This window comes from Sesamum indicum, linkage group LG4 (assembly GCF_026168435.1).
Source record: "Sesamum indicum cultivar Baizhima isolate 11 linkage group LG4, ASM2616843v1, whole genome shotgun sequence".
Taxonomy (NCBI): domain Eukaryota; kingdom Viridiplantae; phylum Streptophyta; class Magnoliopsida; order Lamiales; family Pedaliaceae; genus Sesamum; species Sesamum indicum.
This window is the reverse complement of record NC_142660.1, coordinates 17,839,840-17,863,147: the sequence shown is the minus strand read 5'-3', so window position 1 is coordinate 17,863,147 and position 23,308 is coordinate 17,839,840. Positions and strand designations below refer to the sequence as shown.

The 23,308-nt window shown below is 34.1% G+C and overlaps 1 protein-coding gene across 1 annotated transcript; it reads right to left on the bottom strand.

Moving 5' to 3' along the window:
* Positions 1–1,846: 1,846 nt before the first annotated feature.
* On the bottom strand, positions 1,847–18,386 carry HEXO1 (beta-hexosaminidase 1). Its single transcript, XM_011078592.3, has 16 exons — positions 17,824–18,386; positions 17,656–17,739; positions 16,315–16,350; positions 15,899–16,010; positions 15,709–15,779; positions 15,476–15,606; positions 14,647–14,663; positions 14,249–14,297; positions 12,976–13,076; positions 9,852–9,911; positions 9,015–9,048; positions 5,654–5,752; positions 5,395–5,454; positions 5,051–5,301; positions 3,352–3,541; positions 1,847–2,271 (listed from the first exon to the last, which is right to left on the bottom strand). The coding sequence occupies exons 1-15, from the start codon at positions 18,235–18,237 to the stop codon at positions 3,372–3,374; spliced, it is 1,689 nt and encodes a 562-aa protein (XP_011076894.1). The 5' UTR covers positions 18,238–18,386; the 3' UTR covers positions 1,847–2,271; positions 3,352–3,371.
* Between the last annotated feature and the right edge of the window lie 4,922 nt (positions 18,387–23,308).

Sequence of the window (23,308 nt, the reverse complement as noted above, 5' to 3'; positions counted from 1 at the left end):
CATGCATTAACGTGTGAAGATGTTTGAAGGCAATTAGGCCATAAAAAACATATATTTGACATACAGTCAGTCGGTAATAAGTCAATCGAAATTAAATGTATATTTTTTATTTTTTTGATAATATCAGCAAATTTAATGAATTTTGACTAACGGATGAACTTATTTATTAGACGAAAGCAAACCTCAAGGGTGCTAGATGTAATTTTCTAAACCATAGGGTGTCTACATGTAATTACACCAAATTTCAGGGGAGGAGAGTGTAATTATTCTTAATTAATATAATTACATGCGTGCATCATTCAGTTAAGTAGATACAAAAGGTACGTCAGTTAATATACTGCTATGTTTCTTAGTTAAGTAGATATATAAGATACATTAATTATTATACTTGCATGTGTCTCTTAACTACGTATCTCTTAGTTAAATAGATACATAACATACTATAGTTAATACAAACTTCTTGTCTCCTAGTTAAGTTGATATAGAAAATACGTTAGTTAATATAACTGCAAGTGTCTCTTAGTTAAATGCACAAACAAAGCATGTACGTTAATATAATTACACTTGTCTTTTTGTCAAGTAGATAGATTAAAATCGACATGACATTATTTCATAGATTGTATATAGGGGTAGGCATTCGGATCGGGTAGTTCGGGTCCCGACCCGATCCGATTGGGTTTGTGCAATTTTTAAAGAAAAAATCAGGTATCGAGTTACCTGATACCCAACTTCTAAAAGTCAACTCGGATTTCGGGCAAGAGAGTCCTATCTGATCAGACACCCGATATTTTAAGGAAAAAAAAAAACTTTCTTTTTCCTTCAAATATTTCTTTTTTTTTTTTCTTCTTTAACAAAATATCCTTTTCAAATATTATTTTACGTTTCTCTTATTTTTGCAATTTATATTTTTACAAACCCTAAAATAATATAAAAGAAAGTGAAAGAAATCTAATAAACGCAAATATTGTTTAAAGTTTAATTTTCTTCTTATATGCTTAGTTTATAATGAATAACTTAATTTCTATTGTTTAATAAAATTTATTGAAATTAAAATTTTTATTTTTTACTTCTTTTCAATATACTAAATGATTAAGAAAATATATTAAAGTATCTTAATAAAAATAAAATAAAATAAATAGGTATCAAATAAACTTCGGGTCGAGATCGAGTAGCTATTTTAACTATCTGAAATTTGGGTTACCAGACCCGAACCCAAAACACCACCCAACGCCCACCCCTACTTGTATATGGTTATAAATAATATGAAAATATTTTTCGTTTATGACGGATTCCTTGACATGTTCGAGGTGACTGTCTAGCCTTTCATATTGTATTGAACCTATATACTACCATTTATTTAATAAAATTTATATTTACCAAAAAAAAATAATATAAAAATATTTTTATGTTAGATATTTGTTGTTTTCTTTTCTTATTATAGTTGATAATAAGAATAGCAAACCGTTTGCCTTGATCATGTAACAAGTTAAATATTTCGGCACAAAATGATAATCATTTATGATCTAGTCTTAGCAACACTGCATCATATAATACATCACTCACCATATGAAAATTTAGAGACAAAATTTATTTATTTTCAAAAAATAATTCGTGAAGCTAATAAAATATTTATACGGCATAAAAGTTGGATGTTGTAAATATTGTGTTATTAAAATACTATCAATTTTAGATGTATATTTTTTCCTAAGGATCTATCTACTCGTTGACAAGAGTTATAATTATTTATGTTCCGGGAAACAGAATATCACTTATTTCATTATGTTTCTAACTAAAATTTCTTCTTCTTAGTTCTATTTCTATGAAAAGGTAAACAAACCATCCTATCTATGGATAATGTTGCAATATATATTATATACCATGTGATTTACTAGAGTCCGGTAAGCACTTACTCTAATGCATCTTCAAATTTTCCGAGCATTTTGCCTAAAAATTTTAATATACATCTTGCTATCACTAAAATTTTGAGAAGGAAGATGAATAGTTTTGATGATGAACATGACTTGCAGCCTTCTTTCATGCAATTTTGTGCTTGAAAACACAATGTCGGTCTGGGGACTTTGGCATAACAGCTGGAACAAGAGAGCTATGGAAGGCAGCGCCTGATGGTGCACTCTCCATTGGAACTGGTCTGTGTTATGGGTTCTAGTGTTTTTTTATTTTTGTGGCTAGTGCTAATCTGATCTTCCTCTTGATGTTCTGGATTTTGGCTTTGCTGTTTCTCTTTTCATGAAATGATCATTTCAGTTTCCTCTAAAAAGACATGTAATATAAATTTAGAATTCATACAAATTTAATCAAAAGATTACAAATTAACCCCAAAAACTATTTTTTTAGAATTAAAAATAAACAAAATATAAAACTTTCATCATCAGGCAAACTGCATCCTGCCACCCTGTGTCATCAACCCCCCCCCCCCCAATTTCTAGAAATGAGCAAAATACCCCCTTAGACATCTGGTGTGTGAATCACGTGCCATAGGTGCATTTTTTATTGAAATTTACCTATAAAATAACATTTATATCCCTACATGTGAACCGTTGGATATTATTTTATATATACATCAAGTATCAACAGTTGAGATTTAATAAACAAATCAATAGTTTAGATCTTTTCTTATTTAAATCAATGGTTCATATTGATATACAAAATCAATGGCTCAATCAGGCACAAGGTTAAACACTTAGCAAATAATCTTAAGTTTCAAATGAATATTTATTATGCCTGCTTAAAATCGAAGTTGCTTCTTATAGAGAAAAGAAGAGGGGGAGGTAGAGAATGGCTCAGTTAAAGACTTGGAGCTAATCTATCATTACAGAGGAATGAAGAGGGCTGCAGACCTTTTGGCAAATAGGAGATCAGCTACTTTTGACAAATGATCACACAATGCTTAATGCCGGTTGTTCTCCAAAGATATTATGGAAATGACTTAAGAGAATCATGTATCAAGATTACTTAGCTTCCATCTGTAAGAAGACTGGCTTGTAGATCATCGAAAATTCAAGTACGGTTTTTGTTTTCACTAAAAAGGTTGATTGATTTGAAATCCAGTGATTGGGATAACCAGATAAAATAGTTCACCTTTCCACCCACTCTGGATCCTGATCAAGATTTCGGGTTCAAACTAAAGTACTGGAAAGAAGAGTCTGCTTCCAACGCCAGAAATTTCATAAAATCAAAATCATGGTCATATCACCAGAGAAAAAACAGTGAGGGGCTGAAGAGAGCACCGACCATTCTACCATGATACAATAACACACTGGGAGAAAAGACGCACAAGGAAACTAAGCAATTACACACATCACAAACATAGGAAACATATAAGCCACTTACAGTTCACAATCAGCTTGTGTTCATTGCTCATAGCATGATCCAGGACCGCCTGGAGGCCTTCGAGCATAAAAATTTCTAACTGGGGCTGCTGGAACCCCACGACGAGTCAAGAGACAACGGAAATACTCCAATCTTGGCAAAACACTTGATCTAGGATTTCCTGAGGACTCCTTGTTGCTCCATAAGCGCTCTACAGGAACAAACAACACAAATTACCAGAATGCAAAGGCACCATAAAAAGTCTTTTTACATTGAATAGAAAGAACATCAAGGTCTTAATATTACTCCTAAGTTGTGGCACATCCTGTGTATGGGCATAACTTTTAAAAATATTTAAAATAATATGTGTATAAATTGTATTATTCAATTTTTGTAGATCAAGAAATACCTTAAAATTTACATAATATAATAAATTAATATGAATATCTGATTTATGAAAAATTGTTGATAAAAGAAGATAATGGCCTAATATTGGAGAGATAAAAAGATGCATGAGATGAAAAAACTACCAAAAAGTGGTTATGCAAAGGCTATGACACCAAAGGCCCCTATTCAATTATATATAGTATATAGTACTAGTGTGTGTCGCACACTCAAATGAATGTGCATAATAAATTTAAAAATTAAATTTAATTGTAATTTTTAAAGTATATTTCAATTGAATAAATTCAAATATTAAACCAAAAAGAGAGAGAGAGAAAGAGATGGTAGATATCACACTTAAGAAGTTAAACGTAAGAAGTTGAGAACAATGAGAAAGTTGCAAGTTAAGAAAAGAGAGATAAGAGTAAAAATGATACTAAAATTTAGGGTTAATTAAACGTAGACCCCCTCTGAAAATGGGAAAGTACATTTTCCTCAAAAAGATTTGAAATGACGCTTACGCCTCCTCCAAAAATTCTTCGTTTACACCTAACCCCTTCCATTAAAGTTGGATGAAAAATGCAGACGTTAACAAAAGAGATTATATAAATTTTCAATTTGCCCTCAATTTACCATTCCCATATATACTTTTGTACTTATAAGGGATATATACTCCTTATAAGTACAAAATATACATGGTAGTATTAAATGAGAGGTAAAATTGAAAATATATGTAATTATTTTGTTAATTTCAGCAATTTTCATCCAAACCCTAACAAAAGAGGGTAGTAAATTTTCAGAGGGTGTGTAAATATAATTTTGAAACTTCATCGGGGAAAGTGTAATTTCACATTTTTAGAGGGGGTCTAAGTGCAATTAACCCTAAAAATTTTAAAGAAAAGGCTGACCAAATATTGTAAACACGAAAAGGCAAGTCTTCAATAATAATAAATTATAGATATATAGATATAGATTAAAAATACCTAAAAGTATATACAAAATAATAAGTTAATACAAATATCATTAAGTGCCATTTGTGAGTATGAAGTCCCTTTTTCTTTTATATTAGTATAGATTAGTGTAGATGTAGTACTAGTAATTATGACACACTCTGCATAATTCTTTAAAATTATTTAAATAAAATATTTATATAATTTTTATTATTCAATAAAGTATATACAAAATATAAGTTAATATAAGTATTAGATTTATAAAAGAAAATTGATAAAAGAAGCTATTAATATAATGTTAGAGAGAGAAATATGCATTAGGAAATTTAAAAAGGACCGAAATAAGGACTCGCATTTCAACTGCCAATACGTTGCTTCTAACATACCTGCTGCTGCTGCTGCTCGAGGCCATATTGTTTGTTGAACATTCGAGGCATCAGCTGTTTCACCCCACATGCAAACTTCCCCACCAAGCACAAGTTTTTGTTCTGAAACATCAGTTATCCCTTCCAATGGCTCAGCATAATAGACTGACTCCCAGGGGACATCTAAGTGGTCAAGATACCAAACACCTTGGTTACTGAAAATGCATCTAAAACCTTTAGCAACAGCCTTTGGACAAACACCGGATCCCAACCTACATTAATCATGTAAGAATTGTCATTCCTCAGATATCTCTGCCCTATCTGTAGCAGTTTGATACACTGTCTACATTTAACAAGATACTCACCAATTATGTACCACGGTCCTGGGGTTGAGACTTGTCGCAAATGCATTGAAGGTTTCTTCCCTAGAACAACAGAAATTTGATATCAAATATTTTTACCTTGCAATTATCACGAATACAACTTGAAGTCAAGAAAAGAGTTCCAGTTTTTGGATGAAGCTCATCGAGGGAGTCAGAAAGAAGCATTTCCATTTGCTTGCCTGGAATAATAGAAAAATTGGCTCCAGGTTTTGGTTTGTGAAATTACAAATTAAGCACTCACCAGTTAACTGGAGTCCAATTTAATGATATTGCGATTTCCTGAGCTCTGAGTACGAAATATTGATATGCATCTTTACCAGTCATGTTATGATCTTGAAGCCTGCATATTGTGTCCACAACCACAGAAAACAATTTAACTTAGAAACTTAACTAGAAATTCATGGTACTGAGAAACTGAGAGAAAAAGTTATGTTGGTTCCAATAAAGATGTGGTGTTTTACAGACAAACATACAGGAACCAGCTACATCAGTATAAACAATATTTTAAGGGGCCATAATTTTCAAGATTCAGCTGCAACCAAGACCTAGAAACCTATAAATCATGAAATGACATTAAAGGGAGGAAAAAATGTGATTTTAGTTTAACCAACAAGAAAATGAAATATCATTGAAAAGACTATACGAAGGCAACTCTAGCAACAATCATAATTCACAGCCCAAAACCTTTGAACTGATATAGATAGTACAGAGATCATTGATGCTTGGGCTTTAAGAAAGGAAACTTCACTTTTATGAGGTTTTTTCATTTGTAAATCAAACTCCAATTTAGCATAAAGCAATCTTCTTTTCAGGTCCTTGACAAACCAATAAACAAACTTAATACTTCCGGTCTTCCAAATTTATTGCTCCCCCTTTTCCTTCTGACAACAATATTACAAAGATCCTTAAAAATTTAACTTGTATAATTCTAATGTAAAGCTGCGAGCCAACTCAAAGTGCTGTTGATGGTCCAGGACGTTTTAAAGACAATGGTACATAAATGTGCTCCTGCACATATGTACAAAATGCATGATATGCTGGGGAGATTTATTTATCTGTTTTTTCTTTCAAAAAATTACAGCAATAAGAATGCAAGAATAATTCTATGTCTTCTCATCTTTGCAAAACTGATGTTTTGATCACGTATGAAGTGCATTTCTTCTATTTGTCTGATCTGACGGCATGTCTTAGGATTTCACATTGATCATCTAATGATGAATAAACACTTAATCTTTATATCAGCTACAATCTGACAACCCCCATAACATTGGCAGGACTTAAGTGAGAAAACTTTACAAGTAATTGAAGATGTAGGACAGCCATTAGAGTAAAAACCAATAAATAAGGGAAAGATTTAAAGAAGAGGAATAAGGAGATTTAGGAAGAAATTCTCTCTCTGAAATCTCCCCAATTGAAATAAAGTATTAGAGACTCTCAATGAAACATCTGAATCTAAAACACGCAATCACATATCATGAAATAGCTTAACAAACTAGTCTATGAACATAAATTAATTATGTGTCACACGAAATTTGTAAATATACGATATTAGGTAAGAAAACAATGTGCTTTCAAGATGCTTTTTATGTGCTAGGTGCACCAGTCCCACCTCCCACATACATGCACAGTAATATTTCAAAAGCTGCAGACTATGTCAAAGTGAAGCAAGAAGTTGAAATTTCGTAGAGTACAATAAAGGCAAAGCTGACAGAAACCAAATGGAAACAATCATACTCCCTTATGGCTGAGTACAAATGTGTCCTCTTGAGTCCTTCAAACACACACCCTGTCACGTCGGAATTGATGCGCATGCACATCAGAGTGCAGAGATGGACCTACGAAGGAAGAAGCTTCATCTACATATTTCCCTTAAGAAGTTGGCATAACCCAAGTTGATGTAGAAGCTGTTAGTGCACATTTTACCAGTCAGATATCTCTCATAATCCATGTGAAACTCTACAATCAACCCAATTGGACAAGTGCAGTCCTCATAATATTTCTACCCACAATCTAGATTCATTCAAAATACACATGATCAGGTTAGCAAACCCCATCCCCCAAAGGAATGACTTTGATACAGTTCTAATATATCCCGGTTCCATGTGGCAAGGCTAGCAAGCAAAACTTCAATGAAAAGGATCCTGTCAGCAAGTTACTCAACATTTCATAACTGTGCAAAAGTAACAAACCCGGTGTAAATTTGCTTACAGGGACATCCTTGTTACACATTTGGCCATACTTCGCAACGTACAATCAGTGATAATACCATTCTGCATGACTGAAGCCCATGGTGATGGGACTCCATGCAAGACTCAATATATACAACGAATCCCATTACAACTACTGCAATATAACTTCCATGAACGGTTAAGTTGCAATAGAAGCCTATTTGTCAATCCCAGGGCTTTGTTACAAATTGTCAAGTTCCAAACCCAGTATATTGGGATCTGAAAGCAAGATTCTAACATAAAAGACTCTTCTTGCAACTACTTGACCTTCATCCTTGCATAGCCAATACCAACTTCAGTTGCTAGTAAACTCATTGCATCCACCGATATGCCAGACATTTCCCTACAGCTAACACGGAGACAATAACTTGTTGCAAGAAAACAGACAAGTCTTGCAGTAGTGTCTAAGGTAAACGCTAACAATGCATGAGTAGGATGGATCAAGTTAGAGTTCGCGCTTCAATTTGTTTAAGTTGCAAGCATGATCTCCTCCTTTGCTTATCTGCTCACTCACAAGCAACAGGTTCTAACTATGCTTAAGTTGTTGTATGAGCTAACATATGAGGAAGTATAGCTTGTGCTAAAATATATTAGAACAAAGGTGTCTAAAAGAATCACCTAATCTGAAGGTAATTGCAGAAAGTTTAGAAATACACAAGCAGTTGTACTTGTCACTATACCGCCTATGTAACCTAATTAGGGTCAAGTTGGCACAAGGAAAGGCAAGTTACACCTCGATCAGAATCAAACCATGCAATAAAGATTATCACTTTAGTAACAAAGGCAATAAAACATGAACTACTAGTCAAGCTATAATTTGAATAGAGATTAGTTTATTAGTTTGCTCGTAACATCCCAAAGCTCTGTCCCATATTTAGCTAAGTTATTATTTTCTCTACTCAATATATATTAGTGAAATATATGTGGTTGGAAATCAAGCAAACTGACTACTACTGAGCCATGTGCAGCCATAGTTGTTAAAAATGGTGCACTAGAGGAGGCATCATGTTAGGTGTCATCTCAAGCTCTTCAATATTGTGCAAAAAACAATCATTATCTGAGATAATCTAATTTTAGGTGATGAACTAGTATTTCTGTCACACTATTGGCTTGTGAGACCTATTCTTCTTCTTCTTCTACCAATATTATTATTTAAAGTCACATCATTGTGAGCTGTTGGACGAAGACCATGGTAGCTAGAGAGGGCTTGCAATGCAAAATGGAGACACACATATATCAGATAACTTTCGATTGTGCTAAACATTTTCGGAGTACTAGTTAAAGATTTCATAAAACCCCAGAACACAAACTTGTAATTCAATCAGCTATTAATATATGAATGAAGGTTGTAAGTGAAAAGGGTAAATCATTCACCATTGCTTCACATGTGGGGTTGAGCTCCAGCAATCTGCATAAATGTTGAATAGGCCCAATTGAGAAGGGTATTAGAAGGCAGATACATACAGAAAATATCAGTAGACACCAGAACCAATAAAAGAGCATTCATCTAAAATTTCGTTTCTTTTTAACCGAAGATGTGTTTAGGTGCAAGCATTTTAATGATTAAGTTTAACACTTTAAATTCAGCACTGGATCTAATGCAGGTAAATATGCATTCATGTCAGAGGTCATAAACATAGTCAAAGGTCTGAATTAGCTAGCATTATCATGTATGAAAGAATATAAGTTGATCTACACAGGGAAGCAACTAGTTGAAAGCACCATGAAGTGCATTTTAAGTAACATACAACAAAGTTTACGAAATAGAATAATTAGAATCCAGAATCAGTAAATGAATAAGCAATTTTCATGTCCACATATTTTTCAATCCTTCTCCATCATATGGTACATATAACATTCATAGAATCATACTCTCTCTTCTCAGCATTATAACTTAGCTACTGCTTTGTCTTAGAAAATTAGAGCTGCTAAGATGTTAAAAGTCACAAGGTTCTAGATGGTTCGGAGAACTATAGAAAAATATTACATACATGCAGCATGAAACCCCAAGAAACAGATTCATCATCTCTCACATTAAAAGATCATGCAAATGGTAGTAAAATTCTTATTTTTTTAATTTTCTTTAAAATCCTCGAGAACAATTCCTCTGTGTTAGGAAGCACATTTGATCTTTTCCTCCTCAAAGTGTTAAGTTAGAAATACTGTGGTAAGAAAAATAAGGAAAAGGCTACATGAAGTACTGATGTTTACCCGTGTGGACCTCATCGCCACCTAAATGGAAAAGCTCAAAAGGAAAAATCTTCCTCATGTCTGCAAAACAAAAATTGTTGCCACGTCACAAAGAGTATGAACAATGTTACTGATCACAGTGGTGCTTATAAGACTTATACAAATGCAAGTATATCCTGAAACTGCATGATAAGAAAATAAGTTTACCCATCTAAAGGAATAAACTGCTAGAAATAGTTGAAACTAGCTCAAGCATGAGAAAACTTTTATTTAAAGAGGACTTTCTGTTGCATATTATCTGTCCTGTAATAGCTGGTTGTTTGCAAGTGTTAAACTTGTATAGTTAATACTTTTCCAGGAACCAATTCCCACTATATTCTAAAATGATTGTCATTATACACAATTGTAATGATACTTAAGAAACACCTTCATAGCATCAAATGCAAGAGGAAATTTCATATAGGAATACATGCATTTATGTATATTCTATCTACTATATCCACGTGGAATGAAAAATTTATTTCTTTGATTTGAAGAGAATATTTTTATAAAAATTTGAGAAAATCTAAAAAATCCAACAGCAATTTTTTTAGTCAAATACATTATTCAGCATTATTAACCCAAGGTAACAAAAATGGTCACAAGTTGTTTTCTCAAAGATGGATAAAACAAATATTAATAGGTTATATATCTAGCGTTAGAATAATAAGTTCTAGGTAACATGCACCACAAATTATAACTTTGTTCTTCATATTACCAAAGGTAAATAGTAAGAGATTCAGAGAGAACAAGTTAAAAAACATGGCATTCTTTTGTATGTAGTCTTTTGGAAAATTTATATGCATTTCGCACTATGAAGTGTATCATAAAGAGCACAAACCCATATCAAGTGAAACGCATAATCATTTTAGACAATTTGAACTCGATACATATGCATTAATACGTGCCTTCTTAATCAAATATGGATGTGAATATTTTTTAATTGAAGTATTTGCATAGATTATTAGTTATAAGATCAAAGACATCACATCTTGGAACGACCAATCCATGCCAAATTGAAGACATGTTGTTTTAACTATAATTTAGGTTTTGAACTAAATATATGTATATTAGTTACATGTGGAATATAGATGTAAATAATCTTTTCACTGAAGGATCACGTTTCTTTGTAAGTGAAATCTCTCATAGGTCATAAATTTGCATCTTCCAGGACTATTAGTTCTAAGATGGAAGGATGTACATATGGGGTCGAACAATTTGCATTAAACAGGTCTGATTTCAATTTCCTTTTTTCTACTGGTGCAGAAAATGAGTCCATGACGTCAGAAAGACAAAAAGGCTGTTCAACAGGGGGTGGGAACAATGAATAGAAAGATTTGGAAAATCTAGGACAGCAGCAAAAAGTACCTTTAAGAAAACTTGAAATGTTCAAGACAATAGGATATGCTCTGCCACTATGGAATAAATAACTATTGAACATGCTCATTTCTTATATCTCTGATTTATTCAGGTTCCAATTTGTACGATGATACATAAATGGCATACCACTTCTTTCAATTCGACTAAAGAGGTAAAAGAATACATGAAGTACCCCACAGTATATTGGTATATTGCTAATTTCTCTTAAATATGTAAGAGATATGTTATCCTGACCAGGATGCAAATGGAAATGCTCCATGGCAATTGGATCCAAACCTCAAAGTTCTCCCTTAGTAGAATAAATTAATGCGAAATAGATCCAAACCCTAAAAACGATTTTAGATCCCAAAATCGTCAGCCATAATAACTTCATTAGTTATCATATAATAATATTTATGAAGTTGGGAGGCTTAGCTTGTGCTTGCTTACGAGATTTTTGTCATCTTATCTGATCTCATGAAGTGTTTATTGATCGGGTATGCAATTACTTCAAATTTTTTTCAAAAATTATCACAAACACATTTCACTACTCTTAAAGAAAACATATCACATCAACCAAAATCGTACATTACATCAACTATCATCACTACACTTTTCTAAATTCAATCAAATACTCAAAAAGAAAATAAAACAAAAACAGATCTCGTCCCAACCAAACCCATTTCATTTCCTTTCTCAGAGATAAGCTGAGATCAGAAGCAATCAAAGATTCAAAGCCTTAATTGTTTTGCTGGGTTATGTATAAATTCTTACTTCTTTTGCACCAAGAATCGTTTCAGACATGTCACAAATTTGAGTCCTTTATCGAATAATTGTCAAAATGTTGAATACAAATTCTCACATCCTCTTGCTTTTGACCAGGTATACAGAAGGCCAAAAAGTCAAAATATATTTCTGCTTCAACAATGATTTTTAGAATTTTGAGCAGATTTACAAAAACTTTTTATCTGTTTGATGTATAAATTCCAAGTGCAAATAGAAAATGGTTCTATTGTATTTCTTCTGTCTCGGCATGCAACTTTTTTAGTTTGAAATTCCAAGTGAAAATGGCAAAATAGCAACACAAAGAAACCCTAACAAACTTGCATGTTTTCACATCCTTTGGGTGATTAGAGTAACTCAAGATCCAGTGCGATTTACTTGCGAAAAGGTGAAAATGCTCCTATTTTTCGACGCTGCGTTCGCATTCAGAAATTCTATCCAACTAAATACCTGCATTAGCTTCATTGACAACTTACAAATAGCTGCGGAAAATGCGAGAGCAAAATCCCTAAATCCAAAGTAAATCTTACTTGCAACTTTTTTATCTTCTCAATCATAGCCAAATTATTATATTTGGCTTATTGTTACGAACAGAACATTCCTTAAGAGAATAAGAAGGAAGACCAGTAGTTGCATGATAAAAGCTTCCATTCGTTATAGGCCATATGTTCCAAAGTGTGCTAGTTGACTCATTGACTAGCATGTAGAAACCATACTCTAGCATTACTGGCATAACTGCAGCTGTTACGATTGAATTACGCTAGTTTCTTTTAACCTTTTTATTACTTAGAGGGAAACCTATTTTTCCAGACAAATCAAAACCCTAACAAATGCCACAGATATTCAGTTAAAATTCAGCACTTCACCAGACAGATATGCAGGTAACAGATTAACACACATCATGAAGTGCAGGATAGCAGAATATAACGTCACTTTAGCTCATTCAAGGGAACATGTCTAGAACCTGCAAGTAAGCCGGAGATCAAATCAAACGTAAAGTTTTTAGAGACATCCAAAGGCTCTCTGCACAAAGGAGATGGCCAAAGATCAGGATATCCTGCTCCCCTGCATACGGAAAAAGCCTGGTCTGAAAATGCATACTTTGAAGTTGTTCAAGAATTTAGCAGAGTAACAAAGGTTAATTTGATTTCTGATGCACGTGAACAATGACAGGAACCTACTGGCCCATGTGTTAATTAATCAGAGATGAAAATCACCTAGAACATCCTCAAACTAATTTGCACAAACTTAAAAGCCATTTAAGACATGAGTAAGCCTATCCATAGTATATGACAACAAAACCCATTCAGACATATGAAGCTTTCTGAAGTTTAAGATTATGCTATCATCATGAACAAATGGCCCAATCATGACTCTCCTGAAGGCAATGCAGCAATTTTTGTCATGCAAATACAAGTCAGCATGTCTACCTCGACATGCTTCCTTTCTCACAGAAAAACTCCAAATACCAACGAACAAAGCATCAGGCAAGGTGCTAAAAACTGCAATTCAATAGCTGTGGTTCTATGTCAAGAAGTTCATATATGAACGATGGGAGTCGGCAGTCCCAGCAGAGCATCCCCGTGTCATGAGTCACTATTCAGGTTTACAAACACGACCTAACTAGCCTAATAAGGAAATCTACAGACAGACATGGATGAGATTCATTCACTTGTGACACAACCAGATAAGCCCATGGCAATTGTTCATTGAAATTTTATCCTCAACCAGCGCAGCAAAATAGGACAGCAGGAACTATGAGATGAAACCCACTTGCTGGAAGTTGATAATGACATGCCCCCTTTTTCTTTTTGTATGACTTTACTTACTATACCCGCTCCTCTAGCATTATATACTGTATTGTTACTCTTGCTTCCGTCAGGATAAATTTTAACCCTTCCCCTATTCCCCCCTACGTATATAGGATATTTTAAGAAGTGAGCATCTTTCTTAGTAGCGGGATCAGGGGAAAGAATAGGAAAGGTGATTTCACCATATTTCTGACAAGGGACAGGCCCTATCACAAGCATTTTTTTTTATTAGGGTGATAGCTCTGGAAAGAACAATTAAGAAGTAGAGACACTAGAAAGGTGATCTTGTGAGGGAGAATTTGAACAATAGGAAATGAAATTTCATAAGATTACAAGCATAAATTAGGAGAAGGAAAATTATTAGTTTTATGTAAAGATCAGAAAAGTTGAATAAGTGAAGGTTTAACTTTAGCTCTTAAGCTTTACCATGATTCTGCATGCCCGGGAACATCAACTTCTGCCATAACATTAATACCTGAAATAAAACATACTGAACTAATGAATATTGTGTTTAGAAATCTAATATTAGATTTGGACTTGAGGACCTAAACTTGATCAATGATAGAGCATGGATTGATTTTCAATCGGTAAGTTCAAATATCTGATAGATAAGACTTAAATTCTTGTAGTAATTGAGATGATTTCATTATTCCATATATCCGAGGAATTCAGATCTACCAAATCTGTGAAAAATAGCTCAGATGCTTGACATTGACTATAGGATTTGAAATCATTACATTTGAAAATCCTCCAAACTAAAAGGACTCAAGGAAATAGAAAAGAATAACTTCATTATTTTTTCTCGATCAGGAGAAACAGCATACCTCTCATTTTTGCGAAACTTCAGGCCACATGGAGAAAACATGAGACATGGAACTCAGCATTAGTTCTCAAAATAAAGAAGATGAAAAAAGCAATAGACATCAAGAGAAAATGAGATTGCATAAGAAGAAAATTTCAACATCACGATTTGTAAAAACGTGTTAAGCGAAAAAATAATCAATTCAAGTAGATCTTCACTCCTAAATAAGCTAACATTTTGATAGTTTCACCAAATCTGGAAGAATATACACTTCATATTGTTCATACTATAACAATGGCATTAAACTAATTAGAGATAATGACAAAGCAGCAGCAGATATATTAACTTCTAAAGGAAATTAGAACGTCACCATGGTACCTTAATTGTTAGCTTCTAGTAGGGAAAGAGCTAATAAACAAGAAAGATAAAACCTAAAGAGTATCATCACCATAATCATAAGTGTAGGTGCAAGGAGTTACAAGCTAGTATTTGCATGCAGCAGTGGATCTCCATGCTCATCAACTAGAAGTCTAATAAGGTTCTTAAGACATTTACTTCAGCCCAAGTGAATGAGCTAGATTGCAAATTCCAAATTGAGAGGGAATAAGCTAGACTGAGTATTGTTTAAACAATTAGGTGTCGAGCAAGACTTTACATTGCTTTTATTGTTAAAGAGGCAAAATAGCAACCCAAAACTCATGACAGCTTAAGATATTTATAATATCAAAAGTGACATACATAATTTAGGAGCAGTACTAGCTTCAGTATGGTATTTTATTCAAAATTTCAATTGTTCCTAGTACAATTAACATTTGTTGAGTTAAATGAGATAATAACAAACAGAAACTTACTTGACAATTTCAGAAGCATCATCCATGGTATATCGCTCCCATTTTGTGTATGCACCTTTCCACAAATTCGGATAAGTTGGCACTTCAAGTGGAAATGACTCTTCATCAATGATGTGCCAGTGGAGGACATTCTACTGAATGCAATCTCATCAAAATACTTTAAATATGGAAAGAAAAGGAAAACAAATTTTGTTTGAAGGAAGAGCAGTGCAATTATTGTTAATATATCTTACAAGTTTAGCGTATGACATAGATTCTATAACTTGTTTGATTGTATCAAGTGGCAAATAGTGCCTCGACGTGTCTGCAAAAAAAAAAAAGGAAAAGAAAACATGTAAGTATGAAATTCATTCCTAAGAAAACCCGTCCAAGACTATAAGGAGTAAAGAAATAGATTGTATGTCAAGAAAAGATTCTACTTACCAAGCAAAAGTCCGCGATAAGTGAATCTTGGCTTATCCTGGATGTACCATGGTGCACTATGCAGTTTTACAGTTTTCGTTCCGTAATCAAAATCACATAGCTGGCTTAATGTCTGGAGAAACAGTATTAACAAGACTAATTAGAGGATAAATCTCACACTCTCACTTCTAACAACTTTTAGCATTAGGTGAAACCATGATAGAGATAATCAAGGATCTTAAAGTGATCCCAACACTATCTCCATAATTGCTTTTTGAATTCAAAAAAATCTCAAAATGTGCACACTCTCTCTCTCTTTGTTCTGTTTATCATATTGGGAACGCAACTGCGCAGGAGCATGTACAGGCACACATCTAGTGCCATGTATCTCGTGCACAGGATAAATCTCAGTCAATGTAACTATGAACTCATGTTACCTCAAGGCCACGCAAAGCGCCAAAGATAGAATTTGCCTGCAGTATATGACATAATAAGTTTAATAACAAACCTCAACAAAGTCATATTGGAAAAAGGAATTTAAACCAAGCCAACCCATTCAGTGCTTGTAATTTAAAAGGTCAACAAGCAGATTCTGTCAACTTCTGAGCTTCAGCCACATTATTAGTTCGTTAAAATGCAAAATACTTGCATAATTTAAACCATAATAAAGGTTAAGAAGCATATGATGACAAGTTTTTGATTTCATGCCAGGTTCCTGAAGCCTACAGTTTCAAGAGGCAAAATGTATGAAAAGAATGGATTAACAACTGGGTCCGCTAATTCCATGAGTGAGCTTGTTAGCACAAGTACAACATTAGTAAAACCAACTTAGGAATCTAACAAGACCAAGAACAAGCAAGGATGGGTATTCTGTCATCAAATGCTTTCTCAAGCCTAAGAAGAGCAATTTCATCTATTTATATATCATATAAACAACGGTAGTATAACAGACATCGGGAGTGCCTGCGAGTGCTTCGAAAAGTTCTTATTGTAGAGAAAGTTGAAAACTATTGTAGAATTTAAATTGAGAGTGTTTCTGAAAAACAGTAAAACGTCGATAAAAACTATAAGGTAAATGTTTGAGAAAAAAGAGCTTAATTATAAATACATTCAAACACCTTCTTAGACAATATTTGTTTGTTTAAATTACGTCGCAAGGAAGCTGATGGCAAAAATTTAAGATGAGATCCTTCGCACATCTTCTTGCAGATAGAGGCGGTACTGCTGGCATAGAGTTATGGAGAAAGCATCCCAGGCTCCCAGACTAAAGTGTTCAAAATCAGTCAAAATAAGATTGACTGCAAAATTGCAAGTTTAGTCAAATGAAGATACTTGTAGGAGGTAGTTATAGCAAATGTCAGGAATTACGTAAGAATACAGACTTTCGGTTAAGTCAGGTTCAATGCTTTAAAAGAAAAGACACGAGACATGATATGCCCAAAACATTAAGGCCAGTCAGGCACGGTGGGGAATCATCTCCAATGTTTATCTGGCAACCATTAAAATGCTTACAAAAAGTCTGTTTGAATGCAGTGATGTTGTTTGGGACAAACTGCTGGGTAATTGCATGATTGGAACTACTTGGATTAAGTGTACCAGAGATGAAAATGTTAAATGGATTTTGGCGAAAACTAGAAAGGATAGTGCTAGAATACATATTTATAAGATGGTCAAAAGGCATTCTGCAGCTCAAGTCCATTTGAGATTTTGATTTCCCAACAAAGATATATGCACATTGAAGTGTATCCTGGAACATACAAAGTTAATATTCAATGCACCTCAATTGTGATTTGCCCAATAATTGAAAGCTTATCGCCTGCAGCCACCATCAATGTGTAGCTTTCATCAACCCCAAGCTGAAGCTACAAAACTCAAAAAGAAAATACATACATTAAACAAAAGAAGAACAAACAGAAGAAACACGATCGTTGGACATCCTGAAGTACCTCCTCGTTTCCGGAGTGAACAACAACATTCAGCTTGGTAAGATCATAGTCAACTCCAGTGCTGTGCGACACAGAACTAGCGTGTTCAAAAATCATCCTTTTATATCTGTCAAAGGCTTCAGATACAATCAAAGAACCGCCGCCATTTCCGCTTGTAACCAGAGACAGCTTGGGGTCAACGGTGAAAGTCTGGTTGCCGGAAGTGTACTGCCAAGGCAGAGGCCATATATATGGGCCATCACCATTATTGAGCTGTAGGTACGGTAGACGTCCAAGATTCCGGGAACTAACAAGCAATGATGCGCAGAACAGCTGCAGAACTAACCGAATAAGATACGAGCGAGGGTTTGACGAGCAAGTAGTAAGACTCATTTTCGGGAGAGAGAGAGTGGAGAATTGGGAGGAAATGGACATTGATTTTGTTGTTAGTGAATGATTTGTAGTGCTCTTGTTCTTCAAACTTAGCTTCCAACGGGGACCACAACCACTATTCCGTGTACCTCTAACTTACCTGTTACTGCTACAAGGAAGGATAGCTTTCTCATATCTTCGGTAAGTGCAAGGGACATTTAGCCCCCTGTAATTTGATGTATGAGTCTGTGGGAAAGGAATTGGTATAGATTAATCAGTGTTTATTTTGTTGTACTAAGAGATGATATAAGATAAAAATTTTATACTATTATTGTTATATCTGAATAATTAATATTACTTTAGGAGATGGTATAAAATTAGTTCTGAAGTTGCTCCAAATGATAATAACCATTGCATCCTCAAAATTTGATTGAATAATAGTAATAAACAACAACAATAATAATAATCAGTTAAACTTTGAGGGTCCAACGGTCATTCTTATTTAGTGCAACATTATGACTAATTTTATACTACCTCCCAAGGTGGTATTAGTTGTTGCGTTGTGACAGTAATTAGTACACGATTTGGGCTTGTGTCAACACACAATTTAATTGAATTAATTAAATCGTATTTAATTAATTGCTTTCGATTAACAGGTATTTATTTCTTTCTGTATTTACGGAATATGAGTGTGTGACTTGTTATAATTGATTCCATTGATAGTACAAATAATAGGTCTGTCCCACACGATGGAACCATAGACAGTCAAGTGATCCGAAAAGACCCGTCACCATGGGTGGTCGTCTAGCAACGGTCCATGGCACTAAAGAATAGGTGAAATGGCTTGAACCTTAAATCTATCGAATGTCATACGGTTACGGGCCTTCCATCGGTCATTTTCCAGTCTTAGTTTAGAGTATGGAATTGGTCATGGGTTTCAGTCCTGGATTAGTCATATATGTTCAATATTTTAATTATGTTTATCCACATGATGAACATAGAAAAATACTTTCTTATTTAATCATTCATTGTGGCCACAAACTCCTGGGAGCACAACACACATCAGAACGCATAGGAGATTGTTATCATCTCATCATAGGCGACGAATCCTCTCTTGGAATTCACCAGTCTTCATATATGTTCTGACTGCACTAGAAAAAGACTTATAATAACCACATTAAAAAATGATTCGTCTTTTACCAAGCCCTAGATACAGCCGTCCCATAGATGAGACTGTGTGTATCTTCAAGTTTGAGGACTAAACCCCATACTATCAACGCCAAAGAGTTCAAGCCATACCGATCAAACCTCACATGCTTCCATATGACGACTCTGCACGAGTTAGTTCAGTCGGCTTGACAACCTTTGTCAACCACCCACTAAAATTGCGTAGACATCATGCGTATGTCGCCTATGAAACACGACACCCATCATATGGATGCAATATTTAGTGCAAGTTTCAATAGAACCCTCGATGCCCATTCTCAAGGTTTACGACTTGAAACATTTCAAATCCAACCCTCGAAAGTTGGTTTCATATTTGCTACCAAATGCGCAAACTCAACTTCATTGGTTGATTAGAGATTTGTGGACTTTGTTGTAGTGTACGAAAATTACATGAGTAAGAACAACAAAGTAAGGCCAAATGAATACTCACTCTTATTCATTTGATTCAATATTACAAAAAAAAAAAAAAGAAATTGATTAAATAGATTACAAAATAGCCAATCTAATTGAATTTATGGTCACCTATTCTAACATATTTTATATGGCTCTACATTGCCTAAACATCTTAAAATATGGCCCCAACCGAGGTTGATGAGCATTAGGCACCCCTTAAGGTTGACATTAAGTATGAATGAGTGCTTAACAACTGCACCCAATGTAGGACTCTTGGTCATGCTGCAGATATGTGCCCTTTTAATAAGTATTCTGCTCAAGCACCAGTGCAAATTTTTGTACGTAAATAGCAGAGTCAACGACATTCAACCACTATATCCACTAAGAGCCAAGTGGATGGTGACATTGAAAAATGCTAAGATAGGAAGAAGGATGATCGGTTAACAACTGAATATCAACATAGCTCATTAACGTACTAGTTTAGAAAGGCAAACTTCTACTTCGAGGCTCTTTATGTAGGAAAAGGAGGATGATGCGAAGGGCAAGGAGCTGGTTCTTACAATCAATTTGACATGCTACGGGCAGAAATGGAGGAATGGGAGTATGACTGTAACTTATATGCAAGCCTCAATTTGCAAAGTAGCCAATTGCAAACTCAACATGATAGCAGCTACCTCATGGAATGCTCGAGGGCTGAATCTAGGGGACCACCAACAAGTTGTTAGGACCCTCATTTAGGAAGCTAGACTCGAGTTCGTAAGCTTAGTAGAAACAGAAGTTGCATAGTGAAATTTGCATTTTGTTCAGGTGAGTTTTAGCCCTCAATTCAAATGGTTTATTGATTATGCATTAGATGTAGGGAGTTGTATCTGGATCGACTGGAATGAAAGGAGTAGTTAGGAAGCTAGACTCGAGTTCGTAAGTTTAGTAGAAACAGAAGTTGCATAGTGAAATTCGCATTTTGTTCAGGTGAGTTTTAGCCCTCAATTCAAATGGTTTATTGATTATGCATAGGGAGTCGTATCTGGATCGAGTGAAATGAAAGGAGTAGAAGTGGAGATCTTGGGAACTCACTAGCAATTTCTCCACTATCGAGTGTTTAGCCACTGATTGGACTAAATAGATACTTATGGACAGGCTCAAACGCAAAACAATATAGCTATCATCTACTTCTAATAGTTTCTAGGTATGGAAGAAGTTGATGAAGCTACGACCTCAAGTTATTGAAAGGTTAGAATATAGAGTGGGTAAGGGACAACAATTTTTCCTTTGGCAAGATCCTTAGCATATGGTAAGAGTGCATATACATAGGTATCCTTGAGGTCCTCGCATTATAGGCCTTGGATGGCACTGAACTAGGTGAATTTTATCGTGAACATTTAGGCTCCAAGTTCCATACATGTATAACCCTTACCTCAACCGTCTCTCTTCCTTAATTTAGGGCATAGAATTAGGCATCGATTTCCTATTCTGAATTAGGCAACTATACTTCATACTTGAGATGCATTTGCTCTATTGATCGACCTAGGGAACCATTCCCTACTCGATCAATTGCTACAACTGCAGACTTAAAGAGTCGAAATCATCTCAGAGCGTATAAGAGATATAACTGTCAAATAGTGACAGGGAACAGATTCTCTCTTGAAGTCCACCATCCTCACTCAGATTCTAACTGCACTGGATAAGACTTATAATGACCATATCAAAGTCACAGTCACCTCTTGCGAGATCCAAGATATAACAATCATATGCATGCGAATGCCATGATTCCTCAAGTTCGAGGACTCGTACTATCGAAACTAGGAATACCATTCATATCGATCAAGCGTCCAAGATTTCATATGAGGATTACCGCGAGTTAGTTAGTAGGCTGACCAATCTTGTCAACTAACCTACTAAAATTGGATAGACCACCTATGTTTGTCATCGATGGAATATGACATTTGTCCAATAAATGCAATGCTCAGTGCAAATCTCTATAGAACTCTCGATGCCCTGTCTCGAGGTCCTCAATTTGTAACGTTTCAGATCAATTTTTAAAAGTTGGTCTCATAACTGTCATCAATGACGTAGCCCAACTACAAATAGTTTATTACTGTAAAATAATTAAAATAATTATATATTACGTAATAAAGTAGCACATGATAATATTTTGGTGAGATAATCCATTAATTTCAGCAAAAACAAAAATTCAATGATTAAGAGTAACATTGTAAATAGTTTAGGTGGCTAATACATACAGTTTTTAAGCCAGGGGACATGCACATAACTTAGACTATTTCAGAATCTCCGTCGAAATATTACATCAAAAATGAAACACGGAGTATAATGCAATATTTTACAACAATTATGGTGTCATTTGCAAAACTTGAAAACTTAAGGAGCAAAGTGTATTGCCCCTATGGATTGTCGCATTTGACCTTTTTTTTGTTTGGGTTAACTGCACTTTCTTTATTTGAAGTTTGGTATAATTATATGTAAACTTTTTATGATTTGAAAAATTATATCTAGCACCCTTTGAGGTTTGCTTTCGTCTAATAAATAAATCCATTTGTTAGTCAAAATTTGCTGAATTTATTAATATTAACAAAAAAATTAGGAAAAAAAATATTTACCCCTAGTTGACTTATTACTAATTTATTGTAGGTCAAATAAATATTTTTATGACCAAATTACCCTCATACGTCTTCACACATTAATACATATGAGGAGGTATATTTTCATCATTATAAGGGTAGTTTCGTAGAAAATAAATTATTTGACCTGTAATAAATCAATAATAGGTTAATCGAGGGAAAATATCAATTTTATTTAGTTTTTTTTTTATTAATATCAGTAAATTCAGTGAACTTTAACTAATGGAGGGACTTATTTGTTGTGCTAAATGTAATTTTTCAAATTATAGAGTATTCATGTATAAGGGTAATTACACTCCCCTCCCCTCAAGTTTGATGTAATTACACGTAGACCCCCTATGGTTTGAAAAATTATACCTAACACCCCTAAGATTTGCTTCCGTCTAACAAATAAGTCCCTTCATTAGTCAAAATTCACCGAAATTACTGATATTAACAACAAAATAGAAAAAATCTATATTTATCCCAATTGGTTTATTATTGACTTATTACAAGTCAAATAATTTTTTTTTATTATCAAATGACCCTCATACGTCTTTACGCGTTAATATATATGACGAGATATATCTTCACCGTAATAAGGATAAGGTAGTTCGAAAAAAATTATTTGATTTTCAATAAGTCAGTAAAAAATCAACCAATGATAAATATCAATTTTTATTTAATTTTTTTGATAATATAAATAAATTTAGTGAATTTTGCTAGGAACTTATTTGTTAAAATGAAAATAAATCTCAAAAGTATTAAATATAATTTCCTAATTTGCATGGTAATTTATCCCATATATATAATTTACCTGGTCAAAGGGGAGTGCAATTATCCCTTTTTCTTTTTATTAATCTTTTCGATTATCGTTTGACATTCAAACTACCCAAGAA

Excerpts from the sequence above, each read along its gene's own strand:
- HEXO1 (XM_011078592.3), bottom strand. The coding sequence starts at position 18,237 with ATGTCCATTTCCTCCCAATTCTCCACTCTCTCTCTCCCGAAAATGAGT. Across the intron at positions 15,607-15,708 it reads CTATGTCATACGCTAAACTT|AATGTCCTCCACTGGCACAT; the intron begins GTAAGATATATT and ends TGCATTCAGTAG. Across the intron at positions 5,302-5,394 it reads AGGACCGTGGTACATAATTG|GTTGGGATCCGGTGTTTGTC; the intron begins GTGAGTATCTTG and ends TGATTAATGTAG.